Below are 23,552 nucleotides of genomic sequence, written 5' to 3'. Positions count from 1 at the left end.
TATGTTTGGTTCCCTCAACATTCCCCTAACATTCCCCCAATGATGGATGCATGTTGTTTTTTGGGTATCTGCTGGTTGCCCCATGGTGTAGCGGCAAGTTTTCGTTACGCTCTATGAACGTTATTGTTGGTTGTGCTTTTTGGTTATCTTTTGGTTGTATTGGCAAGCTCCCACAAATATCCTGGTATTATAAATTGATTAATACCAAGATGCCAGCGGACAATTTTCCTGGTGTGAGCATATTGTCAGTAATGAATGAACAGAACAGGCAAATCTGGCAGGATTTTAAATTTTACTGCAACATGCAACAAATACGATAAATTACAACAATGTAAGGCAATAAAAAATATGTAAAATACAAACAAAATAAGGTGCAAAAAAAGCTGATTTAAATTTAAATTGTTCACATAAGTTTTGTTTATTTGTTAAAAAAATCATTCCGCAATCTTGAAAAAATGTCAAGCAAAAAGTAAAAGGTATCAGTATTGGCAATGACCCTGTATTTTGTTAGTATTTGATACCACAATTTGCAGGATCGGCCACTCAATGTTTTGACACCTTCCTTACGGGAGCGCTCAAGCGCGATTCACATCCGGAGGGTGGCGGCGGTATCCGCCGTTAAACGACAAAGAAGCAGCAGCAGGCAGACATTCTTTATCAGATTTTGCACACAGTCAAAGATAAACAAGGGGGGCCAAGTCCAACATGTAGGGGTGCAAGTGAATGAAAGGGCAGACAAGTTAGCAAAGAGGGCACTGAGGGTAAGTATGGTTGAAATGCAAGTCAGAGGTGAAAAGCATAATAAGGGGGAAAATGAGACAAATTTGGCAAAGCATGTGGGACAGAGAACAGAGGAAGACACTTGTATCAAATCCAGCAAAAGGTCAAGTATTTAAGAATTGGTGATGACAAGATTAAGGCTATAGGACACTGTGCTGTTAACACAACATTGAAAGTTCTGGGGAAGCGGGAATGTCTGAAGAATGTCAGGAAGAGGAGTCGGTTGAGCATGTGATACTGAGGTGCAGGAAGTATAATACAGTATAATACACAAAGGGATCACACTTCTCCCTGGCAGAGTAAATCTGTTGAGCACTTGACGGCATTTAGATCTACAATTCTATCTGCTTTAAAGTTGGACAGGACAGGGGGAAAAAAAAAAAGAAGTCCAAACAAACGACACAAGATGTGCGGGGGACTCCATCGCATTTTGCTAGTTCAAATGATAGGCGGTGTCCCCACTGAACTCTATAACTGGAATGGCCCCGATCGCTTGCTGCGCATTGGAGGCTTGAAGTCACCGTCAAGTCAAGTCAAGTCAAGTAGCCATGTTGTTTCACCCAAAACAGGAAAGCCTAAGAGTAGTTTGAGATGCTGTCTTGTGCTGCTATTAATTTCACAAATCGTGATACTCGTGAAAATCGCGAGAAGAGACTTACATTTCACAGGTAGGTAAATGCTTATAAATAATAAAAAATAGTTGATAAAATAGATACTTTAAAACTGTAAGCATCTTTTCATCTAAGTAGTTGTAAATGACCCCTTATTCTCTTTTAGATTTCCACACCACAATGCTCAACTTCTAAAGCAATGGGTCGTAAATATGCGGAGAGACAGGTGGATTCCTGCAGCCAGATCGCAACTCTGTTGTAGTCATTTCACCGAGGTGAACTTCGACAGGACCGGCCAGACTGTTAGATTGCGACAAAATGCAGTTCCAACAATACTTGACTTTCCTGATCATCTTCTAAAGGTATGTTAGCATTTAACTTTGATACTACGTAGATCCATATCATAACAAATACCTTGTGCACACTGAAATTGAGTTGTTATGCATTGTAATTTCACGCCATAGAGGTAGGAAAAAACTTAAACTGGAGGGAAATTTTGAGATTTGGGTCTAGTAGTATTTACTCTGTTTCAATGGAATTTTTGTTAATTAGTGTTAATTTTTATACCGAAACATAATAAATGTAGTGACTGAAGATACATGTATGTGTATGCGTGTGTGCTTTTTTTGGGTGAAGCAAGATGGCCGACCACTGTAGTATAGAGTTCAGTGGTGTACCCCAAACCAGCGAACCACTTCCTGAATCAGTCACGTGGTGCGGTGATTCAGGACGGTTCAAGCGTCATCGCTGACGTCACCGAACCACACTTCGAACCACACTTCGCTTTGTGGCTACACTGATTACTCGACACACTCTTCAAAGTCTTCTTCTTCTTCTTTTGGTTTAATGGCGGGTTGCAACCATGACTTTAAAGGTGCATACCGCCACCTACTGTACCAGAGAACATGGGCCATGTGTCTTATTTTATAATAATTCAGATAATGAGAGGAAACTACGAATACTAATAATAATATTAATAATAACACTATATTAAAATATTTGAATAATTATCTATTTTCTATTATGCAATCCTGTGCCCTTCAAATATTCTATCACCTCCCTCTGTATATCTCTAACCCCCTCCCCAACTGTTCCTAAAAAACCCTCAATGCTGCATTCCTTTCCTACCTTAGTCATCATTTTCCTTAACTTTACACGCTCTTCCCTATATTTTTGCACTCCATACATACTTTCGATTGGCATTTCCCTACCAAAAACATTGTGTCATTTAATTTGACTGAACCTCATCCTATTTAACACAGTTTCCTCTTTTCTGTTTTTCCTCCCCTTGTGCACGGATAGATTTTTGTACTCCTCTACTGTCCTCGTCCCACCTGCTTTGCCATTTCTCCATCATTTGTTTTTTGGTTATTGCCTTTACTTCACCTTTACCAGCAGGTACCTTTATAATATCATTCCTTCTAATCCCTATTTTAGCAATTCTATCTGCTGCCTCATTCCGTGAGTAGAACCTTATTTCTATTTTTAACATGCGTAATTGGAATAGGCTTTGATGTATTTCTAATAGTAAATCCTCTCGACTTGATTCCATATGTTTAATACTGTATAAGGCTGCCAGAGAGTCCACACAACATACCACTCTATCTGGTTTTATTTCCTCTGTCCATTGTAAACCAATAATAATGGCCATCATTTCTGCTGTATTAACTGAAATCTGATCTGGTAATCGTTTTGCAATGCTATAGTTCATTGATGGTACATACTGTAGATTCCAATCCCCACTTTCCCTTCTTCATTTTTTGATTCATCTGCATAAATATCTAAATAACTGTAGTATTTGTTTCTTATACTTGTTATTGACTTGTTTTACGTCCTTTTTCACCATCTTCCCACTTACTTTTTAACTTTGTTATATGCATATCTACTTAAGGTTTTGGAAATAGCCAGATAGGAACGTTACTTAAGGGTGTAGAATTATTAATGTGTATATTGTTTGTTATATTGTTTGTTATCTTTAATTATCCATTCAAAACTATTACTTTTAGTTGTATTATACTCCCTCCCTCCCTATGCCTACATCCCTTAAGTTAACTCCAATATGTCAATATAAGTTTATATCTTCTCAGGTCATACGGTACTTCTACTGTAACTCAACCTGCATTGCTTTAATTGGTGTTGATCTGAATGCACCTGTACAGATCCTAAATGCTTTGTGAATGTTTCTTTCTATTTTCATTAAATGTGTTTTAGCTGCAGCTCCATAAACAAAACTTCCACAATCTACAGTTGCTCTCATCAAAGCTCTACATACACAGGGAGGGACAGAGAAGCAAGCACCGCACGACAGGGCCCACGAGAGGAGCGGCCCCCCGCCCAGCGCCTAAGCAGATGCCCCCACACCCCACACCGGACGACCCCACACGGCAGCCGAGCAGCAAACCCTCTCCGGGGTTTGCTGGCCCACGGGTGTCGGTTGGCACTGTGTGGTGGTTCGCCTGGCTGCTCGCCCATTTTCCCCGCCCGCTTGCTCAGTTTCCCGCTTTCCTCCTCTGTCTGCCTTGCTGGCGGCGTCCTACTGTAGGAGTGTGTATGTGCGTACGTGCGTGCGTGTGTGTGTGTACTTTTATTTATTTATTTATTTTAGTTATTTATTTTTGGGGGGGGTGGCATTCAGGGGTTTGCTCCGTGGGGTCGGGTGCTGAGTGATACATCTCTGCCGCCCGTGCCTCCACCGGGTGGGTGGAGGGTGTGCCTCCTGCATCCCTGGGCGGGGCGGTCCTGTGTCGGGGGTCGGGCGGGGGTTGGCCCGGGGCGGGCTGGGCTCCGTTCCCTGGGGTAGGGGTGGTGGTGGCGGGGGATTGGCGCTTCCGGCGTGGGCGGGCTTCTTTCCGGTTGTGGGGGCGTCTCTGGGCCTGCCAGTTTTTGACCCCTGGTACTCATCTGCCTTTGTGGGGTTTGATCTCTCGCTTGTCTCAGGGGTTGGCTGTCCTCCGGCCCGCCGGCGCCCTGTCTTTGGCTGGGATTACCTCTCTTCGGCCCCTTGCTGGTCTTCCCGGGGGGGAGGGCTCTCTCGGCTGGCTCTTGGGGCACTGATCTTTGTGCTGCCTGCCCCTGTGGGCCTGGTGGCCTTCTGACGGTGGTGGCTCGGCCTGGCTATTTTGGGCGGGGCTCTCTGGGAGGTGGAAGGCGGCCCCTTTCCTTTCATGCATTCTCAGTGACAATTACACGCCCACACATTATTGCACCTTTATATATATGAAGTCTTCCCCACATACAGAGATACCTGTACATATGCACACTCACAGTACATACGTACTTCCCCACATTACTCACTGAGTTAACCAGGGTGTTATTATGTTGTTGGTTTTATTACAGCGACGGTGATATCAGCAGTATGACTATAGTTTTTTTTACAATGATGTGCATTACAGTAATTATCATTCTGTTCACTATCATAGATAATCATTTCATTACTACAATTATGTGTGACTGTTTCAATGCGGTATTGTCATTGTGATCACTATCATAGTTCATCATTTCATGACTACTATTATGTGTGATTGTCATTGACAGCGTTGTCATTGTGGTTGGTGATATTGTTTTGTCCTTTGTCCTTATGTCCTTGTTCGTCTTTATAGTTGTCACAGACATTTATTTGCTGATGTCGTTCTGTATGTTTCTGTTGTTCTGTTCTTGTTGTCACAATTGTTGTTGTTGCTGCTGTTGTCCTTGTCTCTTGTCTCTTTTTTTTTGTCCCCCTCTCATCTCCGCACCTCCCCCTGTTTTCTTTTCTCTTCTTCTCTGTCCCCTCCTGCTCCGGTCCGGTCGCTCCAAATTTGCTTAATAACAAGCATCAAAGTCAAATAAATTCTGTATAACAGGGGAAGTGTATATCACACTTCTCCCTGGCAGAGTAAATCTGTTGAGCACTTGACGGCATTTAGATCTACAATTCTATCTGCTTTAAAGGCTGGACAGGACAGGGGTAAAATAAATAAATAAATAAATAAATTTAACAAACACTTTTTTCCCACTTCTTCTTCAGCATTGACCACACATCTCCTATCTTGATTTCCCTTCCAATAGCAGAGCCGTAATCACACCATGCGTTTTGTTTACTGTTCTTAATTACTCTTCAAGCTATAGCGTTTTTTCTCTGGTAATTTATTAAATTTTCTCGACTGAGACTCTTCCTTAACCTTCTTAGCGCACTATTCCGCTCTTTTATAGCTGTTGTGTACTTTTCATTCCACCATGGGACCATTTTCCTTTCCACTCCATCTGACTTACAAGGTATACTTTTCATTGCTGCATCTATTATCTTATTTGCGATCTTAACTGCTCATTCCTCTATACCACATCCCATTGGTACTGAATTTGCTGCTTTACTACATTCCTCCTTGAATTTTCCCCAATCCGCTTTTGAAAAGTACCACTTTTTATGTCTGGGTCTTTCTTGGATATCTACTTCAGTGTTTATTGAACATATTATCTGGAAATGATCACTTCCTATACTTGTGTTTTCATTTACATACCATTCACAGGAAATTGACAAATTATGTGAAACCAGAGTTAACATAATACATGACATTATGTTTGATCGTATATCTATTCTTGTACCATTTCCCCTGTTTAAGCATACTAACTGTTTGACATCCATGAATTCTTCAACTTCTGCTCCATTGTCATTGGTTTGCTTACTTCCCCATAAACTATTATGTGCATTAAAGTCCCCACACCAGATCTCTCTAACACCATTCCTCCTTATTATCTTCTCCATAGTTTACAGGGGTTGTATATATTAATAATGATTATATTTCTATTTGCCTGATGTATTTCAATAATCACACACTCTATTTCTGTTAACGTTGCTATTCTATTCTATATTATTCCATCCCTTACAAATGTTGCATACCCTCCCCCTTGGTTTTCTTTTCTATCAAATCTAGCTCATTCATATCCATACAACACATAATCCAGATGGGATGGGGTCTAAGCCATGTTTTTTGCACACACATAATATCACGTCTTTTCCTATATATTTCTTAACTTCTTGTCTGTTCGCTATTAAACGTCTTGCATTCCATTGTAGGATGTGGAGTACCATTGGAGCCTGCATCATTCTGTATAGTCAACATGCTATGTATTTCTCCCGCTTTCAGGTCTTTGATGTTTAAATATTGTTCTGCAGCTTCCACAACCATTTTGATCCTGTCACTTTTCCTTTCTTGCCTGATGGCCTCAACTACAAAGTTCTTTTTCTTTACAACTAAGGTGTCTTCTGCTATTGCACACTTATGGTTACATTTCTGTTGGGCGGCAGTCCATTCTAATTGAGATCTTGTATGGCCCGTTCGCTGAGGAAGTCCTACTGCATGTCCTGTATGACTTTCCTGAGTCTCTATTCGTTTATTTTGCTTAATAACACACATACCTATATTCTTTACTGCATCCGCATATGATACCTTATTCTCTCTTTTATATTTTTGCACTTCTGTGGGGTGTCTTTGAACTTCACATCCAGCATATGCGCCATTGCAACATTTTAGCTTAGCATCGCAAGCACACTTCCATAGTCATGTTGTCCACCACATTTTGCACACCTTTGCCTCCATTGACATTGCTGTGCTGTGTGTCCCGTTCTCTGGCATTTATAGCATCTCAGTGGTTGTGGGAAGTACTCCCTCACCCTGAAATTCATACACCCGAGACGTATCTCTGTCGGCATTGTCTTTTCAAAAACAAGTAGTACAGACAAACTGTCACTTTTTAGTCCTCCTCTGCTGGTTTGGAGTCGTTTAGCCTCTGTTATTTTGCCACCTCTGATTTCTGTCTTCACCTCAACCATAGGCATTTCCAACGGTACATTTGATATAAGTCCTCCTTTGCTCAGTCCAAGTCGCGCCAACAACCAAGGACTGGCATTACCATCGTTTCCCCTTCCAAGTCTTTGTTCATTTGGCCCAACAGGGTTGTCTGATAGAATATGAGGGAAGGTGTTATATTTATTCTGGGGAAAGGAGTATATGTTTCCGTGTGGCACTAGTGAGGTTGTGACTGCAGCTAAGACACAACTGAAAGGAGGCGGTAATGCACTAAAGTAATGGATGCCAACCGCCATAAAACCGAAGAAGAATCCGAGCTTGTAAACTACAGCCGCGCACTGCGGATGGGCGGAGTCTGCCCACCCGAATTCACTCCTGACGTAATCACTGGCTACGCGTAACAAACAAGTTCTGGTTGTTACCTCAGCAAAAACAACACAGAGGAGAATGGGACGTGTCGTCGGCGTTGTTTGTTGGGCAACAAGCCCGGCCGTCCCTACTGAACGCTTGTTTTTCAGCGTTATATTCAGGGGCTAGCCGACAAGGGAGGCTAACGGGCTAGCCAAGCACAGGCAGCTAGCGAGGGGCTCGACTAGCACAACAGTCGCCTTTCGGTTGATCCACGGAGCTCCCACGACAGCCGTTTCCACTCTCAGAGAAAATGGTAAGGCCTCATTTATCATTCCATCACTAATTATCTTTTTACTAGTTACATCAAAAACCCGACCTCTGCTCTTTGAAACAGCTGTCACAGGGCCAGGCAGCTAGATTAGCCTATCACAAGGTGCACAGCTACAGACACAACACTGTTTTTTAAAATTCATAAAGTCATTATAATAATAACCTGAAATTGTGTTCCTCATTGTAAAGTACACAAATGTCAGGGTTCGCGTGTCGTGCACCTTCAGCGTGAATATTTAAGGACATTCAAACAATACATGGAGTAAAAGTTGCATGGGAATTGCCATTGGACACATTCATAAATAAGCAATAGCCTGTAAAATTCTTAGTCTGAGATTATACATTATGTCTTATGTAAGAACAGGAATATATTGCAGCATACAGTATATTATGTTCCTATTTTACAAATAATTTGAAGTAGGACACTTTTTAAACCTTCATAGGAAGCAAAGAGAACTGTATTAATTTCATTATTGTTCCAGAGTCAAATGCTGGTTTGCTTTAAGGATAGGAAAAGAATATATGGAGTAAAAGTTACAGTGCATGAGGAATGGCATTGGGCACAAGAAAGGCTGTATTGTATTTGTACTTTATTTATCCCACAGCGGGGAAATTCACTTGTTACAGCAGCAAGCAAGATACGCAAGTAAAGAATACTTGCATATTGACTACAACATGGTTCAGGTGGTGCAGGTGTTGTAGAGCCTCGGCAGCGGTCGGTATGAAGGACCTGTGGAACCTCTCCTTCTTACACCGTGGGTGTAACAGTCTGCTGCTGAAGGAGCTGCCCAGGGAAACAACAGTGTCATGTAGCGGGTGAGAGGTGTTGTCCATGATGGATGTCAGCTTAGCCAACAACCTTCTCTCCCCCACTTCCTCCACGGAGTCCAGAGGACCGTCCAGGACAGAGCTCGCTCTCCTGATCAGCCTATTGATCCTGCTCCTGTCCCTGTCCGTGCTGCCCCCTCTCCAGCAGCCCACAGCATAGAAGATGGCTGAGGCCACCACAGAGTCATAAAAGGTCCGTAAAAGAGTCCTGCACACACCAAAGGACCTCAGTCTCCTCAGCAGGTGGAGGCGACTCTGGCCCTTCTTGAAGAGGGCGTGGGTGTTGACGGACCAGTCCAGTTTGTTGTTAAGGTGAACACCCAGGAATTTGTAGCTGTCTACCAACTCTATGTCCGCTCCCGGGATGTTCACCGGTGTGAAGTGAGATGTTTTCCTGTGGAAGTTAATGATCATCTCCTTTGTCTTGCTGGTGTTGAGTTGCAGCTGGTTAAGCTCACTCCAGCTGACAAAGTCCCTGATGACCGTCCTGTATTCCAGATCATTCCCCTCTGAACCAACAATGGCTCTGTCATCGGAGAACTTCTGGATGTGACACTGTGTGGAGTTGTGTGTGAAGTCCGAGGTGTAGAGGGTGAAGAGGAAAGGGGAGAGCACCGTACCCTGAGGGGCACCTGTGCTGCAGAGTACCATGTCAGACACACAGTGACGGAGCCTCACATACTGTGGTCTGTTGGTGAGGTAGTCTATAACCCATGCAGTCAGGTGTTGGTCTACTCCCACACTCTCCATCTTCACTCTGAGTAGTGACGGCTGGATGGTGTTAAAGGCACTGGAGAAGTCAAAAAACATGACCCTCACAGCGCTCCCGCTGTCCTCCAGGTGTAGCAGTGATCTGTGCAGCAGGTAGATCACTGCATCGTCCAATCCGATCCGAGGCCGGTAAGCAAACTGCAGGGGGTCCAGCTGAGTGCCCACCAGGGGTCGCAGGTGCTGCAGGATAATCCATGGTCTTCATCAGGTGAGAGGTCAAGGCAACAGGCCTGAAGTGGTTAGGCTCCTTGTGACGCGGTGTCTTTTGGTATCGGGACCACACAGGAGGTCTTCCACAGGGCCGGGACTTTCTCCAGGCTCAGGCTGATATTGAACAAGTGCCTGAGAACTCCACAGAGCTGGTCAGCACAGTCCTTGAGGATTCTAGGGCTGATGCTGTCCGGTCCCGGGGCCTTCCTTGCCTTGATCTTCTTCAGCTGACGTCTCACCTGATCATCAGTTATGGAGAGGGGGGTAGAGGATGGCTGGGATGGGGATGTGGGGGTGAAGAGTGGTGAGTGGGTAGGGGAGGGAGGGGGGCAGACTCAAATCTGTTGAAAAACAGATTGAGTTCATCTGCCCAGATCTTGTCCCCACTGGCTTGGTCTCTCCCCACTCCTTTACCACGGCCTGTGATGGTCTGCAGGCCTCTCCAGACTTCCCTGGCATTATTCTCCTCCAGCCGCTTCTCCAGTCTCCTCCTGTAGCAGTCCTTTCTTTTCCTGATCTTATACCGGAGTTCCCTCTGGACTCTGCACAGACCCTCTTCTTCTTGTTCAGCAGGGCCTTAATCTCAGAGGTCACCCAGGGTTTGTTGTTGGGAAAACACCGCACCAACTTGGAGGGCACAGTGTTCTCCACACAGAAGTTGATATAGTCTGTGATGCAGTGTGTCATGCTGTCAATGTCACTGCCATGGGGACTACAGAGCGCTTCCAAGTCTGTTGTCTAGAAGCAGTCTCTGAGCCTAGCACTGCTCTCCTCAGACCACTGCTTCACAGGCCTCTTCACAGGGGGTCGTCTATTCACTACTGGAGTGTAGTCTGTGACGAGATGGACGAGGTTGTGATCAGAACGACCCAGCGGGGGGAGGGGGGATGAGGTGTATGCATCCTTGATGTTTGCATACAGGAGGTCCAAAGTTTTATTGTCTCTAGTGTGGCATTTGACATACTGGGTGAAGGTGGGAAGAGCAGAGGACAGGAAAGCATTATTGAAGTCACCGGAGATGAGGAGGAGGGATTGGGGGTGCTGGTTCTGAAGTTGAGAGACGATGGTGTGGATCTGCTCTATAGCTGCAGCAGCGACCGCTGAGGGGGGGATGTACACAGTCATAGCAATAACATGTGAAAACTCCCTCAGAAGGTAGTATGGCCGCATGCTAACCGCTAACAGTTCCACGTCTCTGGTGCACAGTTGCTCCTTCACACAGATGTGTCCCGGGTGGCACCAAACACAGCGATTTCCCCTCCCTTCTTCTTACCGCTCTCTGTTGCATTCCTGTCCGCTCGTACCAGCTGGAATCCGTCCATTGTGACGTGTGAATCCGGAGAAAGTTCACTCAGCCACGTCTCCGTGAAGCACATGAGGCTGCATTCCCGGTACTCCCTCTGCAGTCGGGTCAGCGCCGTTAGCTCTTCCATCTTGTTGGGGAGAGATCTTACGTTCCCCATGATGACAGACGGTAGACATGGCTTGTACCGTCTTTTCCGCTTCTTGCACTTCACTCCCGACCTGCATCCTCTTCTGCTCCTCCGCAGCTCTTTGGGGATCTCCGGCCTCGCCGCGCAGAGAGGGGGTGTGTGGCACAGGGCTAACAGCTGATCCCGGGTGTAAACAATGGAGCCTTGGTTGAATGGGGAGCCGTGGCTGAAGAGGTTTCCCACAGTTGAACTGAAAAGTTCAAAGAGCATCAAGGCGCAGACTAGAAAAGTAACAATATCAACCTCCATAACTGCACACTCGACCAGATGCGACCAAAAGAAAAAGTAAGAAGAAGACTAAAATACTATAAAAACACTAAAAGGTGGAAGAAAAGTACAGAGCTGCTGTAACCGGCAGCCACTCACACGGCGCCATTTTGAAAAAAAAAAAGTATAAAAGTGTCAGATTCTACGTTAGCCATCAAATATCTGAGGGCATCAAATGTGATGGCATTTGATGCCCCCCCTCCCCGCGGGAGATTTTTGGGAACACTGTGGGTCCATGGGTCAAAAAAGGTTGAGGACTACTGGTTTAGGGTAAGCACTGTGTGTACTCACTATTAACTCTGATGTGTTTCTCTTCACATTGGGTGCTGACATAATGCATACTGGAGTACAGTTCATTCTTCATTTCACATCAATAAGGTCACCTCATTGTCCCGTCACACATGTTGTACTGAGCAGCCAGGGCAGAGGTGTGTGTACTGTTCTGTGGTTGTCGTTTCTGCTTTAATGTCACAGAAGAAAAACCCTATGGTGATGGACAGACTGACAGATGAGGTTAGACAGGAATTTCCATGGACTATGATGTTTGCAGATGACATTGTGATCTGCAGTGAGAGCAGAGAACAGGTGGAGGACAAGCTAGAGATGTGGAGGTTTGCCCTGGAAAGGAGAGGAATGAAGGTTAGCCGGTAGGTAGCGGACATGAAGATGCTGAGGTTCTCTCTGGGAGTGACCAGGGATCAGGAATGAGTACATCAGAGGGACAGCACATGTTAGAGGTTTTGGAGATAAAGTCAAAGAGGCCAGACTGAGATGGTTTGGACATGTCCAGAGGAGAGATAGGGAATATATGGAAGGATGCTGAGTTTGGAACTGCCAGGCAGGAGGCCTAGAGGAAGACCAAAGAGGAGGTTTATGGATGTAGTGAAAGAGGACATGAAGGTAGTTGGTGTGAGAGAAGAGGATGCAGAAGACAGGGTTAGATGGAGGCAATTGATTCGCTGTGGCGACCCCTGAAGGGAAAAGCCGAAAGGAAAAGAAGAAGAAGAGGCCAAAGAGCTAGCAAAAGATTTGTCTGACATCCAAGTTCTCATGCTAACTTATGCTAATGTTTTTAGTAACCTGTGTCCACATACAGTATACTTTACATACATACAGTACATTGTGTGTTGTTCCGGTGCAGGTGTACCTGTTAAATCCTCTGGAGAACCTGAGAAGCTACATCAATAACCGTCCACCGCTGGTGATTTTCATGATCAGCGTCAGCGCCGTGGCCATCGCTTCCCTCACTGTCGGCTACTTCTTCAAGATCAAGGAGATCAAGTCGCCAGAGTTGACGGAGGTGAGGTGTGCGTGGCTTACAGTTGGCGAAGAAAGCCGCACAAATGTAGTTGCGTAATCCTGACGGCTGTTTGTTATATTTTGAATACTTGGATTGTATTTACAAAATAAAAATAAAACAATTGACCAAAATTACAAGAGGTGATGCCCCGTGGGATACCTTGTTGGCGTCTACAAGCGTACATTTGTACTTTGAAAGAGCATGTTTATATGAACCATGTCCCCTCCCCAGGACTGGAACACGTTCCTGCTGCGCTTCAACGAACTGGACTTCTGCGTGTCTGAGAACGAGACCATCAAACACGGCCTCAACGAGTCCACCACGCCCGACAGCCTGGTGGTGACCAGCGGGCAGGCGCGTTCCAGCACGCAGGTCCCGCTGATCTCTGAGGACCCGGGCTTCGTCAACATCTCGGTGCCCATCACGCTCACGCTGGACCCCCAGCGTCCATTCGGGGGCTTTTCTCGCAACATCACCCACCTGTACGCCACCGTGTTAGGGCAGCAGGTCGGGCTGTCTGGTGAGAGTGCATGTTTGAGTTTCTCTTATGTCGTTGGTGGTTTCCTGCAGTTATGCATGGTGGTGGTAGCGTCACCGTCTGTGGGCTTCACGAGTGCTGCCGGCACTGTGGGGAGCAGCATGAGTGCTCTGACATTCTCGATACACGTTCATGTAAATGTCTAAAACTGAAAACAGTAAAGAGTAGGATGCATGCATGGGCGAAAGAATATAAATTATTTTGGTGGGGCTCTGGATGAAGGTGCATTTGAATCTCTGACATAAGCGTCCACTATGACATCAGAAGCACTATCCACTATCCTATCCAATCCAATCCAATCCAATCCACTTTATTTATATAGCACATTTTATAAACACTGTTTCCAAAGTGCTGCACAGACTAGTAAAATCATAAATAAAAAGTAAAAGTACAAATTACTACAATAAAAACTAAAAGATCAAATAAAAACAAAGAAACTTACAACAGTACAACATTTAAAACAAGTAAAAACAATAAAAGCAATAAATCCAAGAAGTAGGTAAATAAATAAATTAAAAAAATAAAAAACTACAATAAATAAAACAATTACAACTAAAAAGGAATAAAAGACACAGAGGACCACACGACTCACGCCGAGTTAAAAGCCAGAGAATAAAAGTGAGTTTTACGACGCGACTTAAAGATTTCAATTGTGGGGGCCATTTTTATATGGAGGGGAGAGTATTCCACAGCTTTGGGCCAACTACGGAAAAGGCCCGGTCCCCCCTGGTCTTAAGTCTCGTCTTAGGCACCTAGAATGACGACGGTACCCCCTGTCTATCATCCTCTATGAGCCATGAAGTAGACATACAAACACAAAAATACCACACGCCACAATTTTTGCCAACTTAGTTAGCCTTGACGGAGGTCTACACAAGAGACCTCCGTCAAGGCTAACCGGGACTACTTGGATATTCTTAAAGTAGTCAGTGTACAGCGTATACACTAGTAAAAATTGACAATCTAGTGCAAAAGACTGAACACACAGTCGTTATTGTTTTAAATAGCTGGCAAGAGAACTGGAAAAGTAAGAAGAAGAGGCCAAAGATGGACTCACTGATGCGTGTTTGTGTTTCAGGCCGTGAGGCCCACGAAGAGATCAACATCACGTTCATCTTGCCCGTTTTCTGGAATGCAGACGACTGCATATTGCACGGCCACTGTGAGCAAGTGGTCTTCACTACTTGCATGACCATCACAGCCGCCATCAATGTCTTCCCGGTCACAGTGTAAGTTTGACGGGATCCTCCTGCTTTACCCATTTGAGTACTCGACGGGACGGGTGGAAAGCCATCACGGCTAGAACTTGACTGACCTAACATACTAAACAGGAAGGATGGATAATATCGGCCAAACCATAATATCAGCTGATATTGGCATAAAAATGAGATTGGCTCATATCTGTATCTCATTTGTGAATTAATTATTAAGACTAACCTGTCTTACTTGATAGTAGGAGAACATGTTACTTTGTTTGACTCTTGCTCATTTTTTTTAATGATAATTTTTTTGCGACAAAATGCTACAAATAAGTATGGCACTTTGTCTATAGCTTTCATTGCATATTGCAGCATTTGTCTTATTTTGCACAAACAGTGTTTATTTGTGAAGTGCATCCAATGGCATCATGTGTTCAGTCATTACATGACATTAGTTTGAGCAAAGAGCTGCCGATCAGTATCGGTTGATATCGGTTTTGGAAATGAAGCACTGGGCTATATCGGTAAGAAGGCCAATATCGACCATCTCTACTAATCATTCATATTTTCTGTTTTGAAGCAATATGTATTTGACTTAGTTACTGCAGAGGGTGCAGTTAATACAGGTTTTTCCGCCTAGAGGGGTTGCTGCAGCCATTGACATTGTAAACCGTACAAGAGGGAATTAATGGATTTTAACCCTATCCTCAAAAAAAATGTTAACATTGTAACGGCACACAAAGCTACAATACAGATGATGGGTGAAACGACAATAGAGTGAGGTTCCCCAAGATGGTGAGGTTGGCGCCTCTCTACATGAGTATTTTTTCCTTTCTCTCATCATAATTATTGATATATGACAATAAACTACACCTTGAAACTGGCCAATCAACAACGTGCGTTTTTTTTTTTTTTTGTGGTGCCTTTTGCAGGCAGCCGCCTCACTGCATGCCGGAGACGTACACCAACGCCACCTCTTGGTACAAGGTGTTCACCACGGTGCGGGACTCTGACACCAAGTACAGCCAGGACTACAACCCCTTCTGGTGCTACAAGGGCGCCATTGGCAAGGTGTACCACGCACTCAACCCCAAGCTCACCGTCATTGTGCCCGATGTAAGTCTGTTGCTTGTTGTTTATTGGCCGGAGGCATTTTGTGTATCAATAATACTAGCTTTTCAAAACACACAGTATCTGGCAAAGTTTTAGAGACACTTTGTCATGTTATTCAATGAGACGGTGTCTTTAAACGTATATTTATATGGAGTAGAAAGGTACTGAAAAAAACAAAACAAAAACAAACTCTCTTCTCTTACCAGGATGACCGCTCCCTCATCAACCTCCACCTGATGCATACAAGCTACTTCCTGTTTGTCATGGTTATCACTATGTTCTGCTATGCTGTCATCAAGGGCAGGCCCGGCAAAGTACGGCAAAGCAGCCCCGATTTCTTCCCCGAAAAGTACGACCACACGCCGGTATGACAAAAAAAAACCCACACCTACTAATCATGAATGAATGTAGGGCTGTCAATCAATTCAAATATTTAATCGGGAGTAATCGCATTTGTCCATAGTTAACTCATATTTAATCACATACACTTATCTATAAGTAGAGATTTCAATCTCTGTGGTCATAAAAGTTTGCATGGTTTAAATGAGTTATTTTTGGATGGAATGTCTGAACTTCCCCATGAATTGTTTAATGGCATGAACGTTTCATCAAGTTGAATTAATTATGAATTTCTTACAGGGCTATTTTCAACCAGTATATAAATATCAAACCATTCAAATTGAATATAACTGTTATAAAGTTCCTTTATACCCGAGTGCACTTTCACAAAAGATGTTTACTTTTAAAAAGTAGTATACTTGTTTGCTGCCTCAATGTTGGTGTAAGCTGTTTTTTATGAAACCCTTATTTTGTGAACACAGGTAAACAGGATATAGCTGAAACCGCGCTTATTTTGCAGGCCGTAAGTGTGTTGTGTCAGTTGAGAAGGCCTCGGCTGTTGCTAACAGAGACTGTTGTGCCAATAATAAACTTGCCTAGCCGCAGCTCCCGTCGTTTTTTTGCACCCAACTTCCACATCAGCTAGCATGGTTAAACCCTGGCTTACCAATGTAAGTCATTTATTGTTTTGACTTCCCTGATTCTGACTGCTTAGAGGAAGTCCAGCATCCATCATACCAAGACGAGGTACTGTGTTATTTTCAATCATGCACCCTCCTTTGCATGATATCATTGTGTTGCGCTGAGCCGACCGTTCTTTTTTTTATGAAGTTAAGACAAACTTTTTAGCCGCTTCTTCTTTGTTGGTGCTTGCGGTTATTTCTTCTGGTCGGCGAAGTGCGCAACGAATCTAGGAATCGAAATAAAATCATTTGAGCGCTCCCGGGAGTATCGAAATGTCAGTGCTAGTGCTGATAATGCTAGTGCTGCTATTGCTATTTAGAGCCTTGTCGTCTTCAGTCATGTTGACACAAGCCAACCAAAAGCTGTCCTTGGCAATGTGTGCCGGTAACTCGCAGCCCATGACCCAAATTTTAGCTCGCAGTTCAAAGCAGAAAACAGCCAAGAGACTGCTCGTATCTAAAAAAAAAAAAAAAAAAAAAAAAAAACACTCATTAGTTGGGACACTCACATGCCAAGGTACGGCTGTATAAATGACAATAAAAAATACCTGCAGTGTAACGTCACTCTTCTACTCCGTGACAACTCAACTTACAGTGACAGTCGATGCCAACAACTTTGGTCTTGTTGCGAGAGCCATCTGCCAGGACTTTGAAGCTAAATTACCATTTTCTTTGTCCATTTCAGCTCAATAGCCTTGTAAGCTTTTGCCTCCACATCCACTCCTGCGTCAATGGCATGTAAAAAAAAAAGTAGTGCCGTTAAATAAAATTTCCGTTAATGCGTTAACTTTCACAGCCCTAGTTTTTAGTAAACCCTACTGTGTGTGCAGCTTTATGCTGATCAGTGGTGTTGGTCTCCAAGAACCATTCTGTACACAGTAATCCTTCTTTTATTGTGGTTAATTGGTTCCAGACCCGATCGTGATAAGTGAATTTCCGCCAAATACGATTCTTTATTTAGAAATGGAATATTTTCGTAGTTAGAGCATAGAAAACCTGTCCACAACCTACTAAATGTTTTTTTTAACATTATTAGAGCCCTCTAGACATGAAATAATACCCCTATAGTCATCTTTACACTCACATTTTACAACACAGTAGACATAATAAGAGAAACTAACATATGACCTAATATAGGATCATTTTCTGTTTTGTATAGCACTTCCTGTGGTGGCTGTAATCAATGTAACATTACTGACTCCGAGTGACCAGTGTAGCTGCACCTGTAAACATAATAGATGCCATATATCACACACAAGGTAGTGCCAGCATTACACTCACATTTTGACATCATGGCATATTCGCTGAAGAAAAATAACATGGTCAAACTGACGGGTAGTTGGTAGAGCTCTGGGCTATATTTTTTGATGTGTAGCAAAGCCTGCGTTTTTCCATCAAAAGTGAGCAAACAAAGCGAGGGAGATGATAGCTCATTTTACTGTTAGAACACCATCACAGTCACTTTTGCACACTGGGGGAGCTTTGAACGAATCAGCTGCACTTCAACCCATGGTTTTGTCTTCCAGGTGGCTCTGTCAGAAGGTTAAGCGGGCGTCTTAAAGCGGTACAAGAAGATCACATGTGAAAGTCATTCTAAACAAAAAGACCCAGAGAAAAGCACTCAGTTGCCTGGTGGTCACTGTTTGGACTTTAAAAAAAAAAAAATGACGACGGGGCACAAAAGCACCCTGTGAATGATTGAACTCCTCCTCGCAATGTTGGGATTGTCCAACCAAAGATACAAGTGCCTGCATCTGTGGTGGAAATAAGATGTAGGAACATTTTGGTGTTCATTACTGTTGATTTGCCTGTTGGGTGCCATATCACAGCACTTTCATCCATCCAGTCTAGCTTGTTGGTAAACATGCATCTATTTACAAAGGCCCGCCTAAACGGGATGCGGCGGAGCACTTTGCTAGCATCGAATCTGATTGTGCAGCAAAACCAGGCTAAACTATTAGCGTTGAATTTGGTTGTCTGAGTCAGTAGACTACTTCCTGGCCGATTGAGACTGACAGACAAATGGTAACAAATAACCTAAGTGCATCGCTAGGCTAAAAAAAAAAAAAAAAAGGATCCTAACCCCTGATGTGCTAGCCGCTACAAAGGTTTTTTTTTTCTTTTCTTCATTAAAATGTCCAAATATGTTAAAATAGTCGGTCTGTTTGATTAAAACACACTGAGAACGTGAGATGGCACAAGACCCAACAATGCGGCAAACCTTTGACGCATAATGTGAAAGTTGATGGCAAACACCGACTGATTCACTTCTTCAAGACAGCACGAGAGCCTAAGCTAAACAATTAGCGCTGAATTTTGTTTGTTTTTCCGTCCGTTTGTTAGCTATCTCGCTGGCTGGTTACTTCCTGGTTGACAGAGACGTTTTTGAAACCCAAGGAAGTGGCAGACGGTACCATTCCAAAGATAGTAACTCAAACAGTGCAAGTAAATTCACGTTCGCGTCATTGGATGTGTGCACTTTTCCATCATCGGACTCGACTATGCATCAAACATTACACGTTGCATAATGTGAAAATTCATCAACGCCGATTGCGTCACTTCCTAAATTGAAAGGCGGCATTGATTACTCGGAATAGCAACCAGGGCTAGCCAAGGCTAAGCTGACTTGTTTGTCAGCTAGCAGGCTACTCACTGGTTGATGGTGGCTGATTAGTACGCTAATCTGCTCTGTTCTTCCTTATCTGTTAAAAAAAGAAGTATGTTTTTGTGAAAATGGTAAAAATGCTCGGCAGGTGTCTGTTAAAATGCACCGAGCGAGACACTTGAGCACATTAAGCAGAATCTGAACATTACATACTTTACTCTTCCTGTGGTTTATCCAGCTCGAGTTTTTGTTTTGGTTTTGTTTGTTTTCACACATTTTGTCTTGTTGGAAGAGAAACACTTGCCTTACCTGCCATGGACTAGCTTTTCGGCCGTTGTCTTCCGGGATGATGAACTGTCAAACATGTCGCTCATAGTTAGAAACATAGTTAGTTGTAGTTGTTTTGGGGTTTTTTTGCACATACATTTTTTTTGGGTCATTTTGAATTGTGTATCAGTTGTATTCTTTCACCAAAAATATATCATTATTGATTATATTTATGATTAAAGTAATTTATTTTTTCTGTATTATAAGAAAATGTGCAAAAAGGTAGGAGTGTTTGGCTACATAACGGCGGTGTCATTCTCTTTAATGGTGTGTATAAAGTATACATTTACAGTCAAGTTTCTTTATTTCATGCAACTTTGACAATCAAGATGTTTTAATTTATCACATTTTCTTTGAGAGAAGCCCCTATATCGGCCTTCCCCCACCCCCATTTTTTTCCCCCTTACCTTTTTAATTTATTTCCATGAAAACTAAAAATGTTGAATGTACTTTTTTCTAAATCCTGCTTTTTTTTCTTCAAGACTTGAATCATGTTTTTGTTGATGTGTCATATTACAGGAATTGTATCAAACAGGTATAATGAGAATATTTGCATTTTTGGGGGGTTTAATTGCAAAGTCTTCCTACAAACTATAATATTCAAGCATGCATCTGTTACACCTTCATGTGTGTGTCGTCGCTGTGCAGCTCTGCAAATGGCCTTAACATGTTGTTTGTGTCTCTCACTGGTTAAACAAATGGCTTTATCGACAATAATGGCGATTCATTTCTACTCATCGGGCGTTTCCTTGAGTTGTCTTGGTGACATGCACTGCAGAGCTTAAGAGTTGGAAGCCAAGTGTGTGCCTTCTGCACTAATCAAGCTGCATCCTTGTAGAAAAGACTCGCGTAACTTTGGGAAGGCGGAGGTTTCATGCGATGTGAATGCTGTAAATCAATACAAAGTGAATTAAAGTGTCTCTTTAAGGTAACTCATTCTGCTGCTTTCTTTCCACCTTCCAAGGTAACGTAGCCCAACAATTTTGTGTCTGTGTGAGCCTAGTTTTTATTGGATCGCGCCGAGAAATTAAAAATATTGAATTTTTGCCACAGGGCTTGTGATTTTACAATATAATAAAATGAGCACGTATCCCAAAAATACCATTCTAGGCAGAAACTCCAGCAAGGAATTGTAATACTTGAAAAATATATATGTATAGCCTTTCCACGTCGCAGTTCAAATTTCACCGCTTCGCTTCACATTTTTTCAAAAATATTTTCATAAATCGTGCCGTTTCGCAGCATATTAGCCAAATGTTACATATTTTTTTGCCTAAATTAAGCATTTTCAAGCATAAAAATGGCAAAAGAAAATACCAACAAGGCATTCAGAAGATGCGTTCAGATGTGACGATATGTAGTATTCTAAACTGGTCCACTAGGTGTCAGTAATGTTCTGTGAGACATACAGGCATGGAAAAAATGATTAGACCACCCTTGTTTCTTCAGTTTATTGATCCATTTTAATGCCTGATACAACTAAAGGTACATTTGTTTGGACAAATATAATGATGATAACAAAAATAGCTCTTAAGAGCTGATATCTAGCAACTTCCATGGTTTTCTTGATAACCAAAATCACTTACATGAATAGCTGTAGCATTGTACTGCCAAAAAACTCTTATGAGCTATTTTTGTTGTCATTGTTATATTTGTCCAAAACAAAGGTACCTTTAGTTGTATCAGGCATTAAAATGAACAAGAAACTGAAGAAACAAGTGTGGTCTAATCATTTTTTTCATGACCAGACTTGATTGCAGGAATGACAGGCTTTATTACAGATTTAAATGGGCACAATAACCTCTAATAAAAATCCCTTAAAAACACGCACTACTGTTGCGGCTGTGACCTACGTCAAGCTGAAACTCAACTCTTAACCCCTGTCGTCACTTCCTGTCCACCACTCAAACTGCTCCCCTCGGGAACACATTTACAGCAACACACAGCAGTGCGAGTCTTACTTATGTCTTAAATGTCTTATTTTCTGTTATTATGTCTACTGTATTGGAGTGTAAAGGTAACTCTAGAGGTGTTATTTCATGTCTAGAGGGCTCTAATGTTAAAAGGCGTATTTATTAGGTTTTAAAAAGCTTTTCTGTTCTCTAGCTACGAAAGCATTCCATTTATAAATAAGGAATCCCGCTTCGTGGAAATTCACTTATCACGGTCGGGTCTGGAACTAATTAACTGCGATAAACAAGAGATTTCTGCCGAAACAGTAGAGGCCAAAAGTTGGGCACGCCTTCTTATTCAATGTGTTTTCTTTATTTTCATGACCATCTACATTGTAGATTTTGAAAACTATGAATGAACACATGGAATTATTTACTTAACAAAATGTGTGAAATATTTCTAAATATGTGTTATGTTTTAGACATATACTGTATTTTATGTCTTATTTTTTTTCCATAGCGCTGCAAACCCTTGTTCTCTCAATTAGCTTCATGAGGTCGTCACCTGAAGTGGTTTTCACTTCTCAGGTGTGCCTTGTCAGCGTTACTTAGTGGAATTTCTTGCCTTATTAATGGGGTTGGGACCATAGGGTTGTGTTGTGTGTGTCCAAACTTTTGGCCTGTAATGTGTATATATAAAATAATATTAACTTCAATACAAAGATGTAGAACCCCAATCCAAACAACATATTTATACGTCTTTTACGTTTTTTTTGCACAAGAGGCAAAAAGAGGCGATGATGCAACTCCCCACAAATGGATTTCACTTCACAGCAATTTTAAGCCATAAAAACGGCCACAAGGTGGCAGAAGTGCATTTTATAAGAGCTCAGCAGAGATCATGTGGACGGAGTAAACACACATGACAAGAAGGAGGAAGTGAGAGAGCGTGGAGGAGTGTCATTACGCAATCCATACTGGAAACGGCATCGGTTCACAGAACGCGTCTCCATCCTCTACCTATTTTTCGGCAGTCACGTTAGGCATGTGTAATTTATGCCATCTGTCGATCTGTTTTACCGCAGCAATATGTCAACCCCCCCACTCTCAGAAACGTTAAGATTTGAGGAATTACAACATAATCAATCTTTTCTTATATCATATTCATGGTGCAACTGGATAAGTTAGAAGACCTCTTTTCTGGGTTCCATGAATTATTTTAAGTTTTTTCGCCACTGAAAAAAAAAAAGCAATTTTGCTAGCAAGATATCTTTAGATGAATGGCATTTAGCTGAATCCTTTAGATTAAGCCGTCATTGCGCTCTGCTTATGGTCGTTTACATTCAAATATCATTGCTTTTGATGTGTTTTATTGTATTTATTTACGTTACACGTAACCGGATATGACGTTTACGTCTGCGCTACGTGCATTGCGTAATTTTTTTAACGTAGCTCAGACTTGGTGAATAGCAGACGAACGAAGTCTTTTAATAAGAGTCACTAATAAAATGCCCCCCCAATATATTACATACATGAAGTATGGTTATTGACCATTTATGTTCATAGATTTAAAAATAATAACTACCACAGCACGTGACATAGCAGAAGCTGTCATAAAACGTTGGTAAAAAGGAGGAAGTGACGGTCGCACGTGCGCAGAACCAATCGTGTTTCTGGGGCGGATTGCAGACGGTTACGCATTGTGGGGAAATTTTAACGTATGCACGCACACACACACACACACACACCAACACGCGTTACGGTGTGCGCGTGGTGGCAAAAACTAAACGGAGGCAGCCACAAAAAGTAAACTAAAGGCGCTGAGGTCCGCGACGAGCGGCGCCTCAGGGGAAAAAAAGGTCACAAACACAAAAACCCACGAGTAAGGAGGATAGGGACAACTGGAGTAACCCAGAAGTGGAAACGCCGGTGTCCTGGAAGTGTAGAAGAGGCTAGTGAGCGATGAGCAAGCTGGCTGGAGTGTCAGGTAAGGAAGCGGCGGCTAACAGCTGCCCCTACTCAGCCTCGGTAGACGGCAGCCTGATTAGGTGCAGGTTTGTCCAGTTGTCCCAGCTCCTGAGAGAGACGCGCACACATAGTCCATCCATCCATCCGTTTTCTATACCGCT

General features: G+C 42.9%; 1 protein-coding gene across 2 annotated transcripts; it reads left to right on the top strand.

Moving 5' to 3' along the window:
* The first annotated feature begins 7,511 nt into the window (after positions 1-7,511).
* On the top strand, positions 7,512-20,463 carry tmem248 (transmembrane protein 248). Of its 2 annotated transcripts, none has more exons than XM_054755617.1 (7): positions 7,512-7,841; positions 12,569-12,727; positions 12,959-13,247; positions 14,344-14,494; positions 15,397-15,580; positions 15,784-15,926; positions 18,126-20,463. In XM_054755617.1, exons 1-7 carry the CDS (start codon positions 7,839-7,841, stop codon positions 18,157-18,159), a joined length of 963 nt encoding a protein of 320 aa, XP_054611592.1. In that variant the 5' UTR covers positions 7,512-7,838; the 3' UTR covers positions 18,160-20,463. The 2 variants fall into 2 exon arrangements, with proteins under 2 accessions (XP_054611592.1, XP_054611590.1); XM_054755615.1 differs by having other exon boundaries at positions 15,784-15,942.
* Positions 20,464-23,552: the final 3,089 nt, after the last annotated feature.

The sequence above is a fragment of the Dunckerocampus dactyliophorus genome, chromosome 16, assembly GCF_027744805.1.
Source record: "Dunckerocampus dactyliophorus isolate RoL2022-P2 chromosome 16, RoL_Ddac_1.1, whole genome shotgun sequence".
Lineage (NCBI taxonomy): Eukaryota > Metazoa > Chordata > Actinopteri > Syngnathiformes > Syngnathidae > Dunckerocampus > Dunckerocampus dactyliophorus.
This window is presented reverse-complemented; position numbering and strand designations above follow the sequence as displayed.

Coding starts and splice junctions, on each gene's coding strand:
- tmem248 (XM_054755615.1), top strand. Junction 12,728..12,958: donor AGTCGCCAGAGTTGACGGAG/GTGAGGTGTGCG, acceptor TCCCCTCCCCAG/GACTGGAACACGTTCCTGCT. Junction 14,495..15,396: donor AATGTCTTCCCGGTCACAGT/GTAAGTTTGACG, acceptor TGCCTTTTGCAG/GCAGCCGCCTCACTGCATGC.